This window comes from Carcharodon carcharias, chromosome 2 (assembly GCF_017639515.1).
Source record: "Carcharodon carcharias isolate sCarCar2 chromosome 2, sCarCar2.pri, whole genome shotgun sequence".
NCBI classification, from domain to species: Eukaryota; Metazoa; Chordata; class Chondrichthyes; order Lamniformes; family Lamnidae; genus Carcharodon; species Carcharodon carcharias.
Window position 1 is genome coordinate 16,357,021 of NC_054468.1, and position 25,420 is coordinate 16,382,440.

The following is a 25,420-nucleotide window of genomic DNA, read 5'->3' on the forward strand; positions in this document are numbered from 1 at the left end:
ACGCAACTTGTTTCTCAAATGTGTCAGCTAAGGGATGTTATTTTAGAGATGCTAGCAAAGAAAAAGATGGAAAAAAAAACAAAATACTTATACACCGAGATACTCAAGGAAATGCAAAAGTTATTACTTTAATTAAAATGTTCAGCCCATGGTCCATGAAATGAAACATTTATTTTTATCCCCATTAAGCATGACTCTAGTACTCTACCCATCCCACCTGACCTTGACCACTTCCGCTACAGGTCTGTCTATTCCACAGATGGTTCTGACATTCAATGTACCTCTCAATAACAATGTGTATAGCCTGGGGTGGAGGGTGGGAAATATGATAGCCAATTTTCTTCGTCAATGCATAGTGAGGACAGGGGATGCAGGGAAATGAGGAAGAATGTAACTAGAGGCCGTCAATATAAAATGGTCACCAAGAATTCCAATAGGGAATTCAGAAGAAACTTCTTTACCCCTAGAGTGGTGAGAATGTGCTCGCTGCCACGGGGAATAGTTGAAGCAAAGATGCATTTAAGGGGAAGCTAGATAAGCAAATAAGGGAGAAGGAAATAGAGGGTTACGATGGTGGATTTAGATGTGGAAAGTTGGGAGGAGGCACGAGTGGAGCATAAGCACCGGCATGGACTTGTCAGGCTGAATGGACTGTTTCTGGGCCAAATATCCTATGCAATCCTATATAAAGGCAGAACAGGGAGTGGTGTCTATAGACTTTGCCTTCAGGTGAAAGCAAAGTGCTTCATGCCGGAAATGTTACTAGGGGGCACAGGTGGCACCATCATCTGAGAGAGGCACAGGACAACCTACCGCGGAGCAAGGAGGCTGCAGGAAATGATAAGCATCCTTCAGATAACATTGGAACTGCAATAAATGGGAGTCGTGTTAAGTTGTTAAGTTTATATATTGCATAACAGTAATTATAGACTTCGCTGTCATCTCTTGTGAACATAAGAAGAGAAAATTAAAAGCATAAGAGACACAAGGACGTGCGCAGGTCAGGCTGGAGGTGGTGGGAAGAAAGGTTGGGAGGGGGCTCAATTCTTCTTCTGGCTAAACTCCACGGGCAGAACTTTCCAACTGGCCGGACACGTTGGAAAGTAAAACGACGCGCGATGATGTCGGGTGTGCGTCCCGCTGTCATTGCGCTGTCTCGCGATATTTCAATTGGTGGGCATGCGCCAGAATCTGCTGCGCGCCCGCCGATAATTGAAAGGCCTATTAAGGCCATTAACAAACTAGTTAAAATCAAATGAACACATCCCGTCCAGCTTTACGGTTGTCTGGCAGGTGAGAAGGCCAAGCGGCCTTTACGTTTTTTTTAGGAAACCTCATCCACCAGCAGGGGGGGGTTGAAGCGCACGTTCAAAGAGTGTTGGATCCGACTCTCCCTCCTCCCACTGCTTGCACAGGTAGCGCTCAGCGTTAATGCTCACGTGTTACGCTGGGCAGGCCGTAATTGGCCCACCCAGCGTAAAATGGTGGCGCAGAGCTGATTGCGGGGGCCGAGCCCACCCAACCAATGAGAAACCCTGGCCCGTGGTTTTCCGCACATTTAAAATCAAATGCGTGGAGAAAGGGGTTGGGGTTTTGGGTTTTTAATGTAGGAAAGGGAAGCCCCGGCTGCGATAACTCGAGACTATTCACCTGCGTCGACTTTCCTTTACTTATTCGTTACCTTAGCGTTCTCACTCAGCGTTTGTCAGCTGCTGGGTGGTCCATTATGTCGCCATTTATCATGTGACCGTGACTCAGGCTGTTGACCATGTGGGCCTCAAGGCCCGGGGGCAGAATTTTGCCCTTGGCAGGTGGGCTCGGCAGGGCCTGGGGGTGAGTGCTTCATCATCTCCCCGAGGCACAGAGAGATGCCCCAGGGAGACGAAGGGTTGTTGAAAAAAAAGAAAAAGAAGAAAATGCAGAAGAACACATCCCCCCCCCCCCTCAGGTGACTCTTCCTGTCACATGAGCAGGGGGACATGTTATTAATTCAATTTTAAAACTTTTATTTTATTTTTATTTGCTTTTGGAAATCTCATCCCGCCCGTGGATGAGGTTTCCAAAAAGAAACAGCAGTGCAAAAAGTAACCTAATGGATTACTTAATGGACTTAACAGGCCTACTAATTGTCGGCGGGCGCTCTGCCATCTCCTGCGTGCACCCGACAGCCAAACTATTGCGCGACTGCGCGTTGTCATGGACAGGCTCAGCTGACGTCAACGTTCGAGTGGATCGGGCGCATGCCTGCTCGCCCAGCCAAATATCTGCCCCTGATCTTCTCTACGCTCAATAGGGTAGGTTCCCCCTGCCCAGCAGGTACATTGTAGTTGGGGGTTTTAAAAGGTTGCGGTGGGTGGGTTTTGAGCTGTGCTCCCACTGCTTTCAGCCCCCCAACCCCACAAATGACCACCTACACTTACTGAATGGCGATGGCGTTTTAACACTTGGTGTGGGGTGGCGGGGGGATTGCACAGGACCTACTCAACAGCCAACGGGTGGAGGTGAGTTTAAACGCTGGCCAACAGGGGCAGGCGATCCAATATTACACTCTTCAAACTGCTGCCAAAGGTTAAAATTGCTAGTCATAAGTCACAATGCACTACTCTGCTGCTAATATGGATCAACGTTTAAACTAATCCCCCTCTTTAAGGCCACAAAGTCTAATTGCCATCTCTATAGGACACTTAGAGATTAATTGCTGCATTAGACATAACTTAGCATAGGTTTAAAAGGCTAACTTTCTTGTGAAATCCCTGTCGGTCAGGAAAGTAAGTGCTGTTTCCCAACCGCACCACTCACCACTGCCCCAACCACCACCCATCCCCCCCACCCACCCCTGAGTGCTGCAAGGGATTGTTGGTCTTGCTTTGTCTCCTTGGTCTTGCCTCTGTCAGCGATTGCCTGCCAGCGCTAATAAAGGTAACCCGTCCCAGCATTCTCGGGCTCCCAGCCCAATTTTTGTTGCCATCTCTCTGCCCCCGGCATCACAGCTGACAGGCTTCAGGCAGGAAATGTCCTGGCCCTATTTCAACAAGCCCCATCAGCTTAATGTCCTGGGTCTAAGGCTGACCTCCCCACAAAGATGTTCTATCCCTTCCCTTGGACCTGATGAAAAAAAAATAACCCTGGAAATCAAAACTCCCTTGAATTTAATTTCCTTTAGGCAGATTACCATGGAGAGGATTAATAAAATAAAACAATGATAATACAAGGGACAGAAGGAAAGGAAAATTATATTTGCAAATTTATTGCCACACAATCAAATGCCAAAGCACAGAAGAAAGAGAAAGGATGATAATAACATCGTGCTGGTCTCTGCTGATCTGAAGCCTGAAATTTACCTCAACCAACAACAATTAAGCTCCAGGTATCCCATACGGGTAACGTTTTTGGGCTTAAATGGGGCAGGTTTGCTTAAACACTGATCCATCTTTAGAACCATAGAGTCATTTATGGCATAGAAGAAGGCATTTTAGCCCAGTGAGTCCATGCCAACCATCTATAGAGAAACCTAGTCAGCCCCATTCTCCCGCTTTATCCCTGTAGCTCTGCAAGTTTATTTCCTCCGAGTGCCCATCCAATTTCCCATCAGAACCATTGATTGTTTCCGCTTCCACCACCCTCGTGGGCAGCGAGATCCAGGGTGATTGTCACTTGCTGCATAAAAAATGTCTTCTTCACATCCCCCTTGTCCAAAATCATATATCTGTGTCCCCCAGTTCTTGCATCAACAGCTAATGGGAAGAGTTTTTCCTTATCTACCTTATCTAAACCTGTTATAGTCTTGTAAGCCTCTATCAAATCTCCTCTCAATCTCCTTTGCTCCAAGGAAAACAACCCCAGATGATTTAACTTAACTTTGTAGTTAAAATCTCCCATCCCTGGAACCATTCTAATAAATCTCCTCTGCACTCTTTCAAGGATCCTCACATCCTTCCCAAAGCGTGGTGACCAGAACTGGCCTGTAGATGCTAGGACTGTTCTTACACCCCTTCTTGAATAAGGGTATCACATCTAATGCCACTTTGGCACCACCCACATGGCCGGGAAGATTGAAAAATTATGGCAATCCCTTCCACTATCTCCCCCCTAACCTATCTGCTCCAAGCATAGCCAGCCCTTCCAACATCTTCTGCCTCTCAATTTTCACCACATAACTGAACCTCTACCATCTCCACCTCTGCCAATATTTTGTCAGCTTCCTCTTTCTTACTAAATACTAGTTCAAAGTGCTCATGTACAAAGTGCCCTGCATCTCTAAGCGTGTATCACCCTCTCTTGTTCCTAATAGGACCCACTCCATCTCTTACTACCCTCTTACAATCTATACGCCGGTAGAAGATTTTTGGGTTACATTTTATGTTGACTGCCATTCTAATCTCATATTCCCCCCTTGCCAGTCATATATTCCTCTTCACTTCTCCTCTCAACCTAATATATTTGATCTAGTTCTCACTTGAGGAACTCACCTGACATGCACCACACACCCTCTCTCTTTGTTTCATCATATTCTCCATCTCCCTCGTCAACCATGGAGCTCTGGCTTTGGTTCCTTTCGCCCATTTTATTCTGACAAGATCCCTTATCATCCCATTGAATTTAGATCCTTCCAGTTTAACCGTTGTACTTTAGTTTGTTCCTTGCTTTTCTGCATTAATAGTCTAAACTTTATGGCACGGTGGTCACTCTTACCCAAGCGCTGTCCAGCTAACACTTGGTCCATTTGGCCCACCTCGTTCTCCAGTACCAGGGGCAGGGTTTTTACGTCGTTGGGCGGGCGGGTCTGGGAGTGACCACGAAACTGACCGCCGCCCGCGATCGGGCCCCGACCACAATTCCAATTAAAGGCCAGCCAGAGTGAACCGTGCACTAAATGCTCAGCACTGCCCGGGTGGTGGCGGTGGTGGCGGTGGTGGGTGGGGGGGGGGTGGGTGGTGGTGGTGACGCAGGTGAGTACGGAAGTCAGCGCACGCGCGGCGGGTGCGCTCAGTGAAAGCTCCCCCGAAGGCACAGGGCTGCATTAAAAATAAACAATTGAAAGATAAGGAAAACGTGTCCCCTTTATGTGGCTCTGTCACATGAGCAGGGCCATGCTAAAAATGAGTTTTAAAAGTTTTGTTTTTGGGATCGCTGCTCGATAGTCTCATCCCGCCCGTGGATGAGGTTTTGCAAAAAAATACAAAGGTGGCTTGGCCATAAGGGGGAGAAAAAAAAAGGCAAACAGATTTAATGAATTAATTAATGGACTTAGCAGCCCTCTTAGTTGTCGGCGGGAACGCTGCTGACACTGGCTGCGTGCACCCGCCGACTGAGATATCGCGTGAGTGCATGATGACATCTGATGACATCGCCGAAGGTCATCACCCGCTATTTTCCTCCTGTTCCTATTGGGTGTGGACCCGCCCAACCAGGGAAAGATTCTGCCCCAGATTCGGCAATGCCTCCTTTCTAGTTGGGCCGAGAACATGCTTGTCAAGGAAGTTCACCTGAACACATTTCGGAAGTTACTTCTTCTCCTTTCCCCTTTACTCCAACATTATCCCAATCGATATTTGGGTAATTAAGATTCCCCCCACGCTGTAGCTGATGCACATCTAACCAAATGGATTCTGCCATTGCCCTCTTCAGGCTATTATCACTGTCCAACACAACAATGCCTTCCCTATTCAGTAATACCATCCTACCTCCCTTTTCCCTTCCCTATCTTTTCTGATCATTTTATATCCTTGAATATAAAGCACCCAGTCTTCAGCATTTTTGAGCCAAGTTTCTGTTATTGTCACTGCATCGTATTCCCACGTGGCTACTTGTGCTCGTAGCTCACCAGCCTTATTCATTACACTTTGCGTGTTTACCAACATGCATTGCAAACCTGTCTTTCTAGCCTTCATACTCCTTCTTAGTCTGTTCCTACCTAATATGGTGCTACTCCCTTCTCTAATGCTGTCTGACACTCTCACTTGTGCAGCAGTTATGTGCCTATCATTTGACATATCAGGGGTCATTTTAAACCTTTGGCGGCTTTTGGGTGGGGGTGCGAAACTGTCAGGTGACCCAACATCGTCCGTCTCAATTATTACTCAAAGGTTAAAGTTACCCCAGTTGAGAGTAAAGCCCTTGGGACGTCTGCTGCACGGCAACAACATTAATTGGCTGAAGCTACACCAGGAAGCTAAGGAAAGACTCCCCATTCAACTGTTTTTTTTTTCTTTCCATCTGGAAAACAGGCTGGACGTTTTAATCTTGTACTTCCCATCGCAGTCGGACACAAAACAGGACCGGAAGGAGAAAAAAAAGCGAGACCCTTTTCTCAAGTGCTAACTTTTAAGAGGTGCTATTTGCAGCATTTCCTATAGAAACGAAAACAACCGAAGGTATAAACGAGCAAACCTGGTTGGCGGTGGCTGTAGCTGCAAAGGGAACACTTGTGGCAGATGTCGTTGCCGCGGATACGGCTGCAGGATTAGCACCGTGCATCATGGGTACTTATTTTTTTTTGGAGGGAAATCACAGAGAGCGATGGAGCGGAAGTACACAGCAGAATTGGGGTGGGGGTGGGGGATGAGGGTGGGGGGGGTGGGGGTGTTTGAGGAGAAGGTGGTGTGGGGATTTTGTTGGAAGAAAGCAAGGCAACACACATCGGAGAGTTAGTGCGACAAGAAGCCCGCGTGACGTTATCCACCAGCGAGTGACGCATGTGCCCAGAGCGGGAGAGAGCAAAGAAGGCAGGGGCAAGATAAAGAGGTGGGGCAAGGAAAGGAAGAGGAAAGAAGGAGGGGTGTTGGGGCCAGTTGCCAGTTAGGTAATAGAAAGGGGTGGGACAGTGGTGAGGAGGAGGGACGAACGAAACAAGTGGAAACAAGTAGCAAACAAAATGATCATAAAAAAGAAAAGGGAGAAAAGGGAAAAATTGCTTATTAAGAACAACAACAATTATATAAATCAATGCAACAAGCTCATTAAAAAAAAATTACACACCTTTTAAAAAAAAAATATCAATTAGGGTTATATTATATAATATCAAAGCAGATCAGAGTCATGCTTTAATCTAAATATTCTGTCAAACTCTTAATTAAGCCACAACAGTCATTAACAGAAATCCATAGTTATCCATTATTGCAAAGCGACATTTATAAACGTTTATTACTGCTTCATAATCATTAATAGGATCATTTTTAAAAAGCTAAATTATGCAACAAGAGCTTTAATAATTCTAAACGGACCTTAGCAGTGAGAAGCACAGTCCCTTCAAAATCCACTCACTCGTATATTGAAAAGAACTGGCAGGTCAATTAGCGACTTCAATTTGATGGTCAATTTCAGCAATTAATTTCAGAATTATCAGATGAAAAGGTTTGATTGATTGGGAGCAGGTAATGTGGGGGGGGGAGGTGTTGGTGGTGGTGGTGGTGGTGGGGGGGAATTGGTGGGGAGGTGGTAACGGAGGGGCAAAGAAATCACATGCAATTTAAAGGAGCAGCCATTAAAGGGGAAGGTCCTGCGCTGCTGCCCATGCATCCAATACAAATTTCATCAACAACAGGAAGGTCTCTTTGAGTCTATGGTAAAAACATTTTGAACAAGCATTGATTGGGAAAGCATAAATCATTGCATAAAACATTTCCCTTTCACAAGTCAAGGTTGCAAGTCCAAAACGGAGAGCAAAACGGTTTGGACTGATCCTGGAACTGAGGCTCATCCCAAAAAAAATGTATCTAATGCTAACTGAGGCATGTCCAAAAAATAGACGGCAAAGGCGGGTGGAGAGGCTGGTGAGGAAAATCTGGTCTGGAATACGCTGCCTGGAAAGGATGGTGGAAACAGATTCAAGAGTAACTTCCAAAAGGGGAATTGGATGAGTACTTCTGAAAGGAGGCATCGGAAAGAACGGGGAGGTGGACTAATCGGGTAGCTCTTTCAAAGTGCTGGCGCGGCTAGGACGGGCCAACTGGCCCTCCTTCTATCACGGAAGATTCTCTGAGCTACACTACTGCATTTCTGAATGAGAATCGTGATGACCCCCAATGCTACTTTTGGTTACCCTTTAACCTGGGGTGTTTTAGACAATTATAGTGCACCCTACGTTACTTCAAGAGGGAGGTCTTGTGGTGCAGTGGGTGGTTTTCCCTACCTCTAAACCAGAAACTTTGGGCTCAAATCCCATTCTGTGGCTTGATGGCCAAAGAAAGTGTGGTCATAGTATGACCAAACAGATAGTGTGTCAACCTGTAAATCCTTCTAACATGGCAGGCGGTAAGAGTGGGAGAGTCTCCTAGTCACCCATGCTTGATATGGAATGATGCTTCTCAAGCTATAGCCTCTGGTAACAGGCTAGCAACCTATTCCAGGAAAAGCCAGCTATGGAAACAAACATAAGCCATGTGTACTCCATTTTCCTCATGTGTCATTAGGCATGGGGAAAGCTTCAAAGTCTAAGCTAAGACTGCTACCTTGGCAGACATCAGTGAACTCATCCTTCCATGGATCAAACCCAATCTGAAGGTTCAATTCCACAATGGGAAACAGGTCACACCAATAAAAGCATTAGGGAAGCTTGCTGAAATCTTCAACACAGCTGATGAACATAAGAACAGGAGTAGAGTACTCAGCCCCTTCAACCTGTTTTGCCATCCAGTTAGGTCATGGCTGATCTGTATCCTAACTCCATCTACCCACCTTGGTTCTGTAACAATGCAATGCCCTTGCCTAACAGAATAGCAAACACTTTATTGGTAAAAGCACAACTATCGGAGATGGAAAGTGGGTGTGTAATTAGTCACATGATAGATTTGAGAAAGGCCATTCGAGTCATTTTGGCTCATCCATACAACAAAGACTTTATGGTTCTCCATTCGAGGTGTCTCACTACTCAAGGGGCTTTTGGTGGCATTATTCCCACCGGGGGTTTATGCCCTGTAAAGAACAGCAGCCTGAATCAGAGGTGACATGAAGAAACGTGTTTAATAAACAGAGAGCTGCTCTGATCTGGAATGCAAGGTTCAAAAGGGCGATGGAAGCAGATACGACGGTAACTTTCAAAAGGGAGTTGGATAAATATTTGCATGGGAAAATAATTCACAAGGGCGAGTAAGAGGAGGCGGTGGCATTATCGCTAGACTGGCAATCCAGGGACCCAGGGCAATGCTCTGGGGACTCGAGTTCGAATCCCACCACGGAAGATGGAATTTGAATTCAATAAAAAAAAACTGGAATTATAAGTCGGATGGTGACCATGAAACAATTGTTGCGAAAACCCCATCTGGTTCACTAATGCCCTTTAGGGAAGGAAATCTGCTGTTCTTACCTGGTCTGGCCTACAGCAGCCTGACCCACAGCAGCAGCAGCAGCAGTGTGGTTGACTCTTAAATGCCCTCTGAACAAAGGCAAATAGGGATGGGCCATAAATGCTGGGCTAGCCAGCAATGCCCACATCCCATGAATGAGTATGTAAAAGAAAGTGAGGGGAGTGCGAGCGGGGTACTAGCATGACAAACCGAATGGCCTCCTTCTGTGCTGTGTCAGAGGCACAATGGTGAGCTGATCTCAGCAGTGGAGTTTGAAGGACCTGTGGGTAAAAATTCTACAGGTACAGATAATCGAAAAACAAAGCTGGCACCTACCAACACTTGTAGCGGGTGTCATGCACAATATTGAGCCTGCCCATCATGCATTGCAACAGGAAGGTGGATTTGAAAGGGGAAAAGAATTAAAACAACCCATCACATGTGTAATTAGAAATCATTGTAACAAAGAGGAAAAAACTTGTTATTGAGGGATCAGAGGCTTGTGCTGTGTCAGCACAATAAAATCACACAATAGTCTAATCTACAAGAAAACAGTGTGCTTTGTGAGGAACACATTCTTAAACCATGTGTGCTGGTAGCTAACTTTGCTTTTTTTTCAAAATTGGTTTGGGTTCCCTTTGCACTGCCATTCACAAAACCTGTTTCGCAAACGAGGCTTCTTCCCCGGACCTTTTCCCCTCGCCCTTTGTGAGGCAGCCATGCCAGAGGCGTGTGGAGGCTCAGGTCCTACTCCAGAGACTTGGGCACATAACCCACGCTGACAGGCCCCGGGCAGTACTGAGGAAGCTGCTGGATCAACCCTACTGAATCCTTTGGTGAGACGTTAAACCCAGGCAACATTTGCCCTCTCGGGTGGGTGTAAAATACCCCGTGCCACTGGCTTGAAGAAGAGCTGGGAAGTTTGCCCCTCCCCCAGTGTCCTGGCCAATATTCATCCCTCAGCCAACATCAATAAACCGATTATCTGATGACTTATCACCCTGCTGCAGGTGCAGCCTTGCTGTAGCACAATTGGCTGCTGCGTTTGATTTTCCTTGAGACAGGACTTGTACTTTGCAATTCGATGAAATTCTTTATATCTTACAATAAATTTACCTACTGCTCTTTTTCTCTTTTGTCACTTCTGGAGAGTGTGAGCTCCCAGGCCAGTTGCCATTGCCATATAATTAGCCGACCACTAGGAGGTGTGCAAGAGCAACCTGAGTGACCTTCTCTCCCCAAATCTCCTGAAAGTTTCAACTGACACTAGCCTGCCTTTCAGAGGAGGGAATTCCTGATTTCTACTGCCCTTAGTGTGAAACAAAGTGCTTCCCAATTCCAGTTCTAAACATCCTAGCTCTAATTGTAAGATATCTTCTTATTGTGGATTCTTTCTGTCCACCCTACAGAATGCATTTAGCATTTAAAACACCTCAAACGCTCATCGAACTTCGAAACTCAAGGAGATACGAGATAAGTTTCTGCAAGCTGCCCTCCTAATTTAACACTTAGTGCCTTGGTTTCGTCCTGGCAAACCTACACTGTTGTCTCTCTAAGGCCAATAGATCCTGCCTAACTTACAGTGCCCAAAGCATCTGGAATTAATTGGTAGCATTCTCACCTCTATCAGAAGGTTGTGGGTTCAAGCCCCATTCTAGGGGTTGTGCATACAATCTTGGCTGACACTCTGGTACAGTACTGAGGGAGTGCTACACTACCGGAGGTGTTGGCTTTCAGATGAGATGTTAACCTGAAGTACCATTTGCCTGCTCCGGCAAATGTCCCCGTGGCTCAATGGGGAAAAAAAAGAGGACTTTTTTTTTTTAAATTCTTTCACAGGATTTGTTGCCCTTGAACTGAGTGGTTTGCTAGACCATTACAGAGGGTGGTTGAGAGTCATCCACATTAATGTGAATCTGTAGTCACATGTAGACCCTGTAAGGGTGGCAAGATTTCCATCCCTAAAGGGCATTGATGGGTTTTTACAACAATTGATGACAGATCCATCACTGATGAGAACCACTGAGACTAGCTTTCAATTCCTGATTTATTTATGAATTGAATTTAACTTCTACTAGCACTGTTGGGGGGGGAGGGGGGGGGGGGGAGTGGGATTTGAACCCATGTCCCCAGAGCAGTTGCCTGGGTTTTTAACATTATAAGGCCAATGACATTACCACTATGCTGCCACCTCCCCATTTCCTCCGTGGTCTCAACAACATTTCTCCCTCACTAGCAGTAAAAACAGACATTTTTGTTCACTTCTAGCTTGTCGGATCTTGCTGCACAAAATTGGCTGTAGTATTTGCCCACATTACCACAGTGGCAGCCCTTCAAAAGCACTCCATTGGCTGTAAAGCGCTAGAGAACATCATGGTTAGGTGCTATGTAAATGCAAGTTCTTTCTTACTAATGGTCCACCTGCTCTTAATTCAGCTTCTCACACGCAACAAGCTCAGCAAATGCCATTTCAGCCCAGCTGAGATATAGAAATAATAATAAATTTTGTCCTGGCCAACATATTTATCCATCAACCAATATCACTAAGCCAGATTAACTGGTCATTATCCTGTTGTCGTTTCTGGGAGCTTGTGTGAATTGGCTGCGCTGTATTACAAAAGCACTTTATTGCTTGTAAAGTGCTTTGGGACGTCTTATGGTTATGAAAGGCGCTATATGAATACAAGTCCTTTCTTATAATTATAAGTATCTATTTGACTTTATAAAAGGTATGGTGGCAGTGAAAAGGTTTCTGCGATAAGCTTGGTTCAACTGTAGTGACTTTTCAGAAGTGCATTCAATTTGATACAGCTGAACCAAACAGGGCTGCAACAGCCTTAAAAATACAACCGCATAACATTTGAATGCTTTACAGTAAAATGGAAATGGAGAACAGCAAATGGAAGGGCACTGTTCATACCAGCACACATAATAGCCTTGAGCGAAATGTGAAGCAAATGGAACATAAAGCAGCAGTGATAATATTATCAGCTCAGTTGCACTAACTCGCAAACATCTGTGGCTGAATGCTGTGGGTCCCTGTAAGGCAAGAAAATCTCTGACAGCCCCCAATAGGTCACTCCCCCTTTTTTTAAAAAAACAAATCAATTGCCCTCAAAAAGTTCATCACAGTTGTTGCCAAGGACTCCTTTTTTTTTGTAAGTAGTGAGTAAAAGAAAATGGTGAAGGTTATTAACTTTGTTGTTTAGGGAGAGGAATGTACAGAGACCAACAGCAAACGCTTTATAAATAAAGACTCTTTGAATAAAGATACAGTGACAAAACATTAAACCAGCAACGGAAGGAAATAGGAGAATGGTGCGGCCCATGCCAATAATTATAATTGGGGCCAGTGAGCAACTGACTTGTTTCCTCTGTAATTAGTCAACCCTTTGCACCATGGCTTAACTCTTTCATGTTCCTTTATTGATGGAAGTGTGTCCCGCTGTCATTTACTTTGTTAGGCAATGCCACAGCTAGGAAGCAACTTGCCTTTTACTTTGGAGACTTTCGGGCTGAAATCTAGCCCCCAAGCTGACGGGCGTAGCGGTTTTACAGCAGGGCAGAAGGCCGTCCTCTGCAATGTATCATGCCCTTCGGCTGAGCAGATCTCTCAATTTTACCCCATGTTGCTGTTCTCCCCAAGTAATCTTCTAATCTTCCTCAGCTTTGAGGGTTAATTGACCATATAACCACGAGACAAGAGTCACCACCGGCTTTGTTGGTCCATGTGAATTGAGGTTGGCATTGTCTGAAGCCAATTCTGAAGGGTGTGGATTCTTAGCACTAATTGACCAATCCAGTTAGCCAGGCCTAAGAATGATTGGCATATGGAAAATGGAAAACGACACACTAGCGCAGTACAGGCTAATCCTCTAAGGTTAACGCTGATGTATGTTATTGAGCAGAATAATGGGGTTCTTACTCTGTGTCTATGCTGCATTTAACCTGCGGATGCTAGGTATCACTGGGTACCTGAAAGAGAATATATGCCAGTCCTCAGCATAAAACATTCCTAACCGGTTGCTATCAGCCTTGGCTCAGTGGATAAAGTTCTGGATTCATTAGTCAGAAGGTTGTAGGTCCGAAAACTACTCCAGAGATTTAAGCATGTGATCCAGGCTATCATTTCTGTGCAGTATGCAGGAAGTGCTGCAATGTCAGAGATACTGCCTTTCAGGTGGATCAAAAGGATCCCAGTCTTTCGAGCGAACTCAAATTTCCCTGGTGTCGTCACCAATATTCGTCACGAAAACAGATAATCTCATCATGATCTCATTGCTGTTTGTGGGAGATTGCTGCGCATTAATTGGCTGCTGCATTTCCCAGATTACAACAGTGACTTCAATTCATAGTATTTCGCTGGCTTTAAAGTACTTTGGGATATCCTGATGTTGTGTGCCAGGTGCTATATAAATGCAAGCCTTTCTTTAGTTCACTCTAGACATGAAATGAAAACAGGCAATAAGGGCTGGGGCAGATTGAGCATGAGCCTGTGCTGATTCGAGCTCCAGCAGAAATCGGAACATTATAATTAATCTGCAAACCCCAACGGAGTCTCAGCCAGGGTTCCTACTTACAACTGCCACCCCATGACCGGACCCCAACCCACTCCCCCACCCCCCCATCCACCACAACCACCCCTCTTCTAGAAAATAGGCTGGTCAGCCATGGGCCAGTCTTGGCTGTATTGGACCCCAAGGGTTGAACAGTCTGTAGATGCTTGCTGTCTGACCTCACATGTGGCAAATGCTCGTTGGCGTACCCTTTCACCTTTAACCCTGCTAGGGGGCCAGCCACCCATTATTCCAAAACCTAGCTTCCAAAGTTGTGTTTCATCTCCCTTCCCTCTTCAGCAAGAGAAAGGCAAAGCGGAAAATCATTCGGCATCAGTGGCTTTGCTTTCCTTTGTCCACTGTCCTTTTCAGCAAGAAATCAGCAGAATGACCAATGCTGAACCCTTTCTATTGTTCTCATCTAAAAGTGGGTCACTACAGCCAGTGATGAATCTATATAGGCACTCCCAGAATTGGCGCTCTGATGAGTGAAGCCTAACCTCTTCATATCCTTTTCTACCCTTCACGAGCTGAGCTCAACAAAGCAACATGTGGGAATCCTGGTATAAATGATACTGGGGCTAAAAGGGTTAAACTATAAGACCAGGTCGCACAGATGAAGCTTGTGTTCCCTGAAGTATACGAAAATACGAATTAGGAGCAGGAGGAGGCCACTCGGCCCCTCGAGCCTGCTCCGCCATTCAATAAGATGGTGGCTGAGCTGATTGTAACCTCAACCCCACATTCCTACCTATCCCCGATAACCTTTCACCCCCTTGTTAATCAAGAATCCATCTAACTCTGCCTTAAAAATATTCAAAGACTCTGCTTCCACCGCCTTTTGAGGAAGAGAGTTCCAAAGACTCAAGACCCTTCGAGAGATAAAATTTCTCCTCATCTCTGTTTTAAATGGGTGACCCCTTATTTTTAAACAGTGGCTCCTAGTTCTAGATTCTCCCACAAGAGGAAACATCCTCTCCACATCCACCCTGTCAAGACCCCTCAGGACCTTAAAGGTTTCAATCAAGTCGCCTTTTACTCTTCTAAACTCCAGCAGATAAAAGCCTAACCTGTCCAACCTTTCCTTATAAGACAACCTGTCCATTCCTGGTATCAGTCTAGCAAACCTTCTCTGAACTGCTTCTAACGCATTTACATCTTTCCTTAAATAAGGAGACCAGTACTGTACATAATACTCCAGATGTGGTCTCACTAATGCCCTGTACAACTGAAGCATAACCTCCCTGCTTTTGTATTCAATTCCCCTCACAATAAATGATAACATTCTATTAGCTTTCCTAATTACCTGCTGTACCTGCACACTAACCTTTTGTGATTCATGCACAAGGACACCCAGATCCCTCTGAATCTCAGAACTCTGCAATCTCTCTCACCATTTAAAAATAAGCTTCTTTTTTATTCTTCCTGCCAAAATGAACGATTTCACACTTGCCCACATTATACTCCATTTTCCAGATCTTTGTCCACTCACATAACCTGTATGTATCATTTTGTATCCTCCTTACACCCTCTGCACAACTTACTTTCCTACCTATCTTTGTGGCGTCAGCAAATTTAGCCACCATACCTTCGGTCCCTTCATCCAAGTCATTTATATAAATTTTAAAAAGTTGAGGCCCCTGCACTGATCCCGGTGACATGCCACTTGTCACCTCCTGCCAACCAGAAAATGACCCATTTATGCCAACTCTCTGCTTCCTGTTAGCCAATCTTCTATCCATGCCAGTATTTTACTTTCTACACCATGAGCTTTAATTTTCTGCAATAACCTTTGGTGTGGCACTTTATCAAATGCCTTCTGGAAATCCAAGTACAGTACATCCACCAGTTCCCCTTTATTTACAGGCACATGTGACTTCTTCAAAGAACTCCAATAAATTGGTTCAATATGATTGCCCTTTTACAAAACCATGTTGACTCTGACTGATCGCCATGAATTTTTCTAAGTGCCCTGCTATAACATCTTTAATAATAGCTTCTAACATTTTCCCTGTGACAGATGTCAGGCTAACTGGCCTGTAGTTTCCTGCTTTCTGTCTCCCTCCCTTTTTGAATAAAGGGATTATATTTGCTATTTTCCAACCTAATGGAACCTTCCTCGAAAAAAGGGAATTTTGGAAAATTAAAACCAGTGCATCGACTATCTCACTAGCCACTTCTCTCAAGGCCTTAGTGTGAAGTCCATCTGGACCTGGGGATTTGTCAGGTCACAGCCCCAACAATTTGTGTAATACCACTTCCCTGGTGATTGTAATTTTCCCTGAGATCCTTCCTCCCTTCCAATTCCTGATTTACAGCTATTTCCGGGATGTTACCTGTGTCCTCTACATTGAAGACCGAAGCAAAATACCTGTTAAGTTCGTCCATCTCCCTACTTTCCATTATCAATTCCCCAGACTTACTCCCTGGAGGACCAATGTTAACTTTGTTAACCTTTTCCTTATTTAAATATCTATAGAAACTCTTACTATCTGCCTTTATATTACTAGCTTTTTCTCCTCTAATTTTTCTCTCCTTATGAAACTTTTTTGCCATTCTTTGCTGTTCTTTATATTCTTTCCAATCTTCTGACCTGCGTCTCGTCTTTGCGTAATTATATGCTTTTTCTTTAAGTTTGATACTGTCTGTAACTTTTTTTAGTTAGCCACGGACGGTGGGCCCTCTCCTCGGAATTTCTCTTTCTCATTGGAATGGATATGTTCTATGGGCAGAATTTTCTGCCTGTCGGGTGGACCAGTTGGTAGTGGGCGGGGAGCCGATCGCCACCCGCGATTGGCTGCGCTGCGCCATTTTACGTGGGCGGTCCAATTGAAGCCCGCCCATAGCGTGACGCGCAGCCAGTAGCGCTCAGCAGCGCTACCCACGCGGGCAGGGAGAGGGGGGAGAGTCGGGGCCTGTGCGCGAAAGAGCATAAAAACCACCCTGAAGAACGGAGCTGCCTCAGGGAGATTAAGTTCATACTAGATAAAATTTATTTAGACGTGTCACCTCAAATGCGTCAGCGTCATATGAGCTGGGACACGGCTATGAATTGTGAAAAAGGTATTTATTTGTTTAATAAAACCTTCGGGAAACCTCACTCCTTCCGTGGATGTGGTTTCCTGAAAAACGTGAAGGCCGCTTGGGCTCTTCGTCTGCTCCCCCTCCCCCCCACCCCCCAACCCCTGCTGCCAACCTTAAGGTTGGACGGACAGCCCTGTTACTTATCTGAATTAGTTTCCAAATGGCCTTAACAGGCCTTTGACAGTTTGGTGGGTGCATGGCCGCCTCTAGCACATGCCTGCCAAACGAAAGATCTAGATGACACACGGGGACATCGGGACACACGCCCGATATCACCGCGCGTCATTTTACGCGTCGGCGTGCCACGCCCCACTGCCATCAAAATTCTGAAATATCCCTTTAAATGTCTGCCACTGAACTTCTATTGACATATTCCTGAATCTCATTTGCTAGTTCACTTTAGCTAGCTCTGCTTTCATGGCCTCATAAGTGACCTTACTTAAGTTTAAGATACTAGTCTTGGGCGCATTCATTTCTCCCTCAAAATGAAGGCAAAATTCAATCATTTTATGATCGTTGCTACCTAGGGGTGCCTTCACCAGGAGGTTATCAATTAATCCTATCTCGTTCCTATGTGTCAGTACAGATTCAGTGGGCCAAAGGGCCTTTTCTGCACTGTGTGATTCTGTTGTTCAATACCAGGTCCAGTGTAGCCTGCTCTCTGGTTGGCTCCAGAATGCGCTGTTCTAAGAAACTATCCCATAAACATTCTATGAACTCCTCACCTACACCACCTTTGCCTATAAGATATTTTCCAGCCTATATGTAGATTAAAATCACCCATGACTATTGCTGTACCTTTCTGGCAAGATTATGGGGTGATTAAATTGAGGTGATTAAAATAATTAATGTATTCAAGGTAGATAAACTATTTGCTCTGCTTGGGGTCGGGGGTGGGGTGGGGTGGGGGGGGGGAGAGTCCAGAACAAGGTAGGGGTGGGAGGCGGTAACCTTAAAATCAGATCCCAGCCGTTTGGTGGTGAACTGACTCTGTGTCAGTATTTGTAGCTGTGCTCGCTCCCTTGACAAAAATGGCAAGCTGGTTGAAATTCACCTGTGTGCATGCCCCCCTCTCAAGCTGGGCATAAAGGTATTTTGTAAAGTTATCTGCGGCCCACAGTCCACACTGCTGATGATTCCAAAGCTGAGTTTTCAATTTTACGTCATCTGTACGGCACTCATGAAGTGCCCCAAACTCATTGTTTTAGAGCCAGCAGAGGGAGCAAGACTTTATCCCATTGCTCCAAATTAGATTCAAATCCAGCTTTCAAAGCAGTATCCCACTTCGCTCTTAGGGCTGGATTTTGCTGTCGGCGAGCAGGGGGTGGCGGGGGGGGCCCGCTCGCCAATGCGCAAAATGACGCAAGATGACATTGGGAGGAACCTCCGAAGTCATCCCACCCCACTTAAGTCTTCAGGAAGGCGGGAGCGCAGCAAAATCAGCTGCGGGCCCGCCGACCTGTCAATGGCCAATTGAGGCCACTGACAGGATCATTTATACAATTAAAGGACCTGCCCGTCCAACCATAAGGGCAGGCCAGGAGCCCCGGCGACAAATAGGAAAAACATGAAACCTCATCCAGCGCCGGGACGAGGTTTCATGTAGGGATTTTAAAAATTGAATAAAGTTTTAGTGAAATTTATTAACATGTCCCATCTCGTGTGACATTGTCACACCACACTGTTTGAACAAGTGTCAGCGATCGCCCTGAGGCTGCACTTAGCCTCAGGGAGATGTGGGCTCTTCCGTGCGCATGCGTGAAAGAGCGCACTCTCGCTTTTGGGGAATCCCCCCCCACTCCGCCCGCATAGGGAGTGCATAGCGCTTCCTGCCGGACATCACGTTGGGTGGGCCTTAATTGGCCCGCCCGTGTAAAATGGCGGTGGGGCCCACTTCTCCAGTGGGGATCGGCTCCCCGCCCGCCGGAGATTGGGTCAGGCCCGTCTCGCCCGGTAGGCAGAAAATTCTGCCCTTAATGTTGAGTCCTTTGACCCATTCCTTTACATTAAGTTTCTCTCCTTTTCTCCAGAAGGTGCTGAGTCTGACTGAGTCACTGCCATTAGCATCCCCTCAGTACCTCATCTTAGTCAATTGTCATGGGTATGTCAAGAGAGGAAGAGAAAGACAGAGAGAGAGGGAGAGAGAGAGAGAGTTACAGACAAATGATAGCCAGAGAAAATAGAGGCAGCAGCAGCCGGATCTTAAGAGGGAGAAAGAAAGGGAGAGGACTCTAAGAAAACACACAGGGATAATGAGCAAGGAAGAGAGAAACAATGGAAAATAGAACGACGGACGAAAACTTGAATTTGTTGAGATTGCGACGGGTGAGTGTTTAAAAAGAGATTACATTTACAAAGGGATTACTTTTTAAATTAAATTCAGCACATTTTACAGAACTGAAATGGCTTTAACAAGTATGGGATTCTTTAAACTTAATTTTATACTTCAAAGAGCAATGCAATCGTGCAGTTTCAACTAAAATGTCGCTCATTGAAGACTGGCAACACTCTTGTTCAAATTGTTGGACAGCAATTAGTATGAGTATGCTTTACCAATGGGTGGTATAGCCTTGTCATCGCTGAACAATCCTAGCAAAGGCTTGTGGTCCAAAACGATAGTAGAATGATGACTGTGGACACACTGGTGAAATTTCTTGACATACAAAATAATGCTTATATTTTGCTTTTCCAATCAGGTTTGGATGAAGAAGTCTCGTCAGCCCATCTCATCTCAATCTTCTAGAAGACTAACCCCACACCTTCCCAATGCTCCATCTGACTCTTTCTCAAATAAATCCTGCCTTGACCAGCCTTCATGGTGCCCGGTTTCCAGTATTAATCATCCTCAATGTAAAGAGATACTTCTTGATATCAGCCCTGAACTTGCCCTTCGCAATTCTGACCCTCTTTTCCTATTGCCCATGACATATCAATGAGTATTCTTCTGACTGTCCTGTCTCTGTAATTACCTAGCTCTTTAGGATTCCCTCCCAGGGAGTTAATTTGGACTTTTGGGACATTGTGTAAATTGGGTGCTATCAATTCAGCTGCTCATTTTAAAGCTCTCCTGTATCTTGGTGAGAATGGGAGAGTTGTATAATACGCAGCAAATTTGATGGCGCTAGTTTTTCACTATTACCTGAAATCAAAATTATGCCTCCCCCCTCCCTGGGTCTTTCCTTCCATTTGACTTAGTCCATTTTTCTTCTCTTTTGTCCTATTATTTTGTTTATTTTTTCACTAAACTCTTACCAAGAATTGGTGTGGTAATCTAAATGGAGAAGTCTTCAGTGACAAAGCTTCACCTTTGCCTCGATATTCGGTTACACGCTATCCCAGCTTTGTAAAAATCAGCTGAACTGACTCCATGAAGGTCAGTTTTATGTAGCAGGCAACAGGGATGGAGTGAAAAGTGTCGGGGGGGGGGTTGTGGGGGGGGGGTGGTTGGGTGTGGGTGGTGGGTGGGTGGGAGTGTTGGGGGGGGGGTCTTGCTTACGCCACTCTTCTTTGGTGGATGAATTCAGAATCCAGAGAAGCTGGAGGAAGATGGCACATGCACTCACTGGCCTGGCCCCAGGTACAGGCAGACCCACATGTAAGCCACTCGCCATCCTGACTTGGAAATATATCGCCGTTCCTTCACTGTCACTGGGTCAAAATCCTGGAACTCCCTTCCTAACAGCACTGTGGGTGTACCTACACCACACGGACTGCAGCAGTTCAAGAAGGCGGCTCATCACCACCTTCTCAAGGGCAATTAGGGATGGGCAATAAATGCTGGCCTAGCCAGTGATGTCCACATCCTGTAAATGAATAGTTAAAAGAAAAGGAATTACAACAACTGTGCTTCATCATTGGTGCGAGCAGGCACTGGAGACGTTACCATTGCTGGGCTTCCTTCCCTTGGCATCACTGTAAGACTCTTGGTGCCAATCAGCTGCATTTAGGGGGCAATTTTAACTTAACCCGCTCATGGAGAAGCTGATAGGATTGGGTGTAACATTGGTTCTACCGCCGCCTGATTTCACTCTATGTTGAAGTCAACAGGCCGGTGTAAATCCAGCATTCCACCCGAGACTTTTTGGCTTTCATGTCCAGTGAGTTAAGTTAAAATCACAGAAACAGAAACTCAGCAGGTCTGGCAGCATCGGCGGAGAAGACCCTTAAACAGAACTTGAGGGTCATGAGGACTCAAAACGTCAACTGTGCTCTTCTCCGCCGATGTTGCCAGACCTGCTGAATTTTTTCAGGTATTTCTGTTTCTGTTTTTGTTTTGGATTTCCAGCATCCGCAGTTTTTTGTTTTTATCTATTATATTCCTTTCGAAAATGTGGAACTTCTTGTATCCCTGAGTCATTCCATCCCATCAAGTTTCATGGGGGTTAGATTTCCTCTGGTTTTCCACCACTATGGCAGAGGATCCAGCGAAACTTTCCCTGGAAAGGTCTTCGCATGGGTCATCCACTGAAATGAGAAGGAGACCACTTTTCCCCCACCCTCCCCACAGCAATCAATAGCAGGGGCTTTTGAGACCAAGTTTGGCTTCAGCTGAGCATATATCCCCCTTCTTCCCTCTTGCTCACTTTAGCCCTGTGGATGTCCTGCACTCTGGTAGCCTGGCCCTTGACCTTCTGTTTCTCCTAGATGGCTCACCATCACCTCTGACACCACAATGGGATTTTACCGGCCAAGCCAGGGAAGAATGGAATGAGTGGGGCCTGGTAGGAAATCCCTGCACCGAGATTTTTCTCCTATTTCCTTAGGTCGCTCGAAGTTAGGAAACAAAGGCTTTATATTTTTCAATCTTGTGATCGTCCATAAAAAAAAAGAAATAAGAGGAAAGATACCCAGGAAATCAAATCACTTAGAACTGAATTACTGGATTGCTATTGTTAGTATGTTTTCTCTTATCACAAAACACCAGCAAATCGCTTCTTTCTCTCCCTGCCACTCAGTTTCAAGCTTATATGGGCCTTCCTTGCCTTACCTGGTGGGATGAAGGCCGTTTGTTGATGTAGTTGCATGTTTGCAAGGGCCTGTTGATATTGGAAAACACCAGCGTTAAAGACAGTCGTGGCACCGTTGGCTTTTTCTAGTGCAGGTCTCTTTGGTAAGGGGGGGAGGACACCAGGAGGAAGGCCCTGGAAACGAGAGGTGAAGTAAGACAAGAAGTCGAGTAAAAAAAAAACAACAAAGGAAGAGAAAACAAAAACAGAAAAAAAAAAGAAAACAACACACAATCAGTATAGAGTGCAAAATACGAGGCGGCCACTTATACACTGCTAACCATCTAGCAAGCAACAAGATTACTACCTGTAACAAGACAGTAAAAATAAATAAGCAGAAACAAAATGTACAGCAAGCATTACTCTATAAACTAAGTTTTAACCAAAAAAAAAAATCAACAAGAACGTTTAAAAATAATTGCATTGTAGGTTACTACATGTGTTACACAAACTTACAATAAAAGAGGCTTAATATACAAAAGCAGAAAGCAGCACTGCTAGCTCCATGACGATCAACATTAAAAGCAATGTTAACTACAATCTTTTAAGAGCGATTAATAAAAGGAATATCTACAAAATAAAATGATAAACCCGCCAACTTTACCCCCAAAATAAAAACTTGACATGCGACTCATGCAGGTACCTGAACACTGAGTAACAAACATTTACACGTTACGACTTTTGAACAACAAAAAAAAAAGCCATGCCAACCAGATAAGTACAGAATTATTATGAATACATCAATTTAACATCCCCCAATGTTATGTCGGAGGGGCAATCCACAGGTGATGAACTGAGTGTGGTACTTCAGTTAACACTATGGTTGCTTGCAACTTTTTGGACAACTTCATCACAAATTGCCCGAGTTTCGTTTGGGCCGCTTTGAAATTTCGAAAGAGTGAAGTCTTTCTTGTTAATAGTTTACTTCTCCTTGAATTGCTCAAAGCAGATGGTGCCACAGTCAATTTATCACCGCCCTTTATTGTTTACAACAGAAAATAATGTACTAATACTGATTTATTCCCCTTAAATAAATGTTTTAAGTTACAACTTGTAACCCTATTAAAGCTACATGCCAAGCTAAAAGGTGAAAGGTCATAGTACCAGGTCAAAGGTTGCCTCGAGGGGTCGCTTCAGTGATTTGACAGCCGACTGAGTCTTAATTAGCAGGCAGCGAGCACATGATGGCAATGGGCCAATGGGGTTCAAGCGCATTAACATAAACAGCAAGCAGAGGTGCATCATGGGGGCAGCAGTGCATTGTGGGGAGGTGAGGAAAAAAACAAATAAAAAAAACAAATCATCGGAATGCCATATACAACAAATAACAAGACTAGGCATGCACAATAAAGGCACTACTGAGTAGTTATTGTGAGGTTAAGGACTTTTACACAAGTATAAGTTAATTACAAAAACAATATCCTATTAAAACAAGGCAGAGCCCGTCCCCTGTGTCCTTTGCCTTTTTTGGTCTGGGCATTTCTAAAGCGCTTGAACACAGCACCAGCTCTCCACTTCACATTAATCATGTTACATACATTTATAGATATCACACAACAAGGTTTTACTGCGGGCTAGTGTACACTTTATACTTATATATTTACATAAATGCTATCGCAGTGAGAAGGGAATACACAAATCTAGCCTTAGGCAAAGTGACCAAGTTAAAAGCAGTTATTAGTCGTCGCTCATTAATATTACTGCCTTGACCGATTCTTTCACTTAACAACAAAAGGGGGGAGAGCCGCAAACAATAATCTTAAAAGGGTGCAGCACAAAACACAATTGCAAATCATATTGGCCGACTGTTGGTTTCCCGCTGTGCTAGGTCATGGGAACACATAAAACACCCCGCCAAAGTTATTAACGGCTCCTTCAGATCCCCTGCCGGCCGCTTAGATTCAGTTAGAATCGCGCTTGCCACTCACCATGGCGGCTGCAGTGGCAGCGGCCTGAGCAGCTGCTGCCTGATTCACTTGGTGCTGCGCAGCCTTTATCTTGGCCTGCAGGTGGGCAGGGGGGTGGAAGTACTTGCACTTTTCCCGGGAGCAGCGGCCCTTGATGTAATCCATGCACACGGTGACCGTGTTGTCGTTGGTGTCCACCATCGCGATATCCGCTGGGTGAGCAAAGCGACAGTCGTTCTCGCCCCTGGTACAGTTTCCACGTTGGAACTCCCTACACACCTGCAGCAAAGAAGTAACGGCAACCACTTAATTCCTCCTTAATCTGCTGCAACTTTTAACCAGTCCATAAAAAAACACAAATGGTTTAAGCTCGTGGCCAACCCCACAACAGCCGGGGCCCTGACCACCAACGATGGAGGGGCAGTGGAGAAAGAGCAAAATAAAACACTGGCAGGGACGAAACAAGAACTGAGGGATTGTAACTTATCAGGACAGATTAAACAAACTGGGGCTTTCTTTCTCTAGAAAAGAGAAGGCTGAAGGTGACCTGATAGAGTTTTCCAAAATTACGAAGGGATTCAAAAGGTTAGGTGTAGAGAAGCTGTTGTGGCCTGTAAGGGAATCCAAAACTAAGAGGCATAAATTTAAGGTGCTGGTGTGTCACAGTCCACTCAGGGAGCCCGAGTCGCCTTTCCATGCATTGCGGTCTGGACGTATGGATAGTGATGCTAGGGGCTCCAACATTCTTTCCGTCACATGGCTCACCAGGAATCTCTTCCGCTCTTACCGCCTACCATTGACGTGTATTGGAAGAATTTGCATGTTGATACTCAACCTGGTTGGCCGTGTTATGAACAAATCTTCTCTAGTCATCAAGTCCCGGGGTGGGACTTGAACCCAGAGCTTCTGCCTCAGAGACACGGCTTCCATTCACTCCACATCAAGGTCTCCATAAGTACAGGTTAGTTATTAATAAGTCAGATGAGGAATGCTGGAGAAACTTGTTTTATCAGTGTATAGTTAGAATGTGGAACTTGCTACCAAATGGAGTGCGTCAGGCGAATAACATTGGTGCTTTTAAGGGGAAACCACATAAATACATGAGGGAGAAATCAGTGGAAGGTTGCATTAATGGGGCTGGATGAATTAGGATGGGAGGAGGCTCTTGTGGATCATAAACGCCAGCATATTCTAGGACTGAACGGTCTGATTCTCTGTGTAAATTTTATGTAATCCAAAGTAACTCAATCCAGTCAAACAAAAGACATTTCATGGTTTAAAAATGGGAGCACTTGGTGGCTATGAGGTGCTTCATAAGAGACTGTTACTAAAATTAGAGCTCATGAAATTGAAGGTAAATCATTGACCTGGTTAGGAAACTGGCTCAGTGGCAGGAGACAGAGAATAAAGATAATGGTCAGATACACAAATTGGCCGAATGTGAAAAATGGTGCCCGACGGCTAGAGACCTGTACTGCAGCCTTAAGTATTTACCATATTCATTAAAGATTTAGATGGTGGGATAGACAGCCACATATCGAAGTTGGCCAAGTTGACACCAGGATAGGCAGTAGTTTAGTGTT

General features: G+C 45.1%; 1 protein-coding gene across 23 annotated transcripts in view; it reads right to left on the reverse strand.

Annotated features, from left to right (window-relative positions):
• The window catches only part of mbnl1 (muscleblind-like splicing regulator 1), a 350,001-nt gene that overhangs the window by 16,295 nt on the left and 308,286 nt on the right, over positions 1-25,420 (reverse strand). For 13 of the 23 annotated variants that reach the window (XM_041183048.1, XM_041183062.1, XM_041183041.1 and 10 more), the window contains 6 exons: positions 23,859-24,116; positions 23,035-23,088; positions 21,912-22,065; positions 9,621-9,656; positions 6,391-6,485; positions 814-867 (listed from right to left, as the gene is read on the reverse strand). In XM_041183048.1, the coding sequence (XP_041038982.1) occupies positions 814-867; positions 6,391-6,485; positions 9,621-9,656; positions 21,912-22,065; positions 23,035-23,088; positions 23,859-24,116 (651 nt within the window). The remainder of the gene's footprint in view (positions 1-813; positions 868-6,390; positions 6,486-9,620; positions 9,657-21,911; positions 22,066-23,034; positions 23,089-23,858; positions 24,117-25,420) is intronic. The other 10 variants (XM_041183051.1, XM_041183047.1, XM_041183054.1 and 7 more) reach the window with 8 other exon arrangements.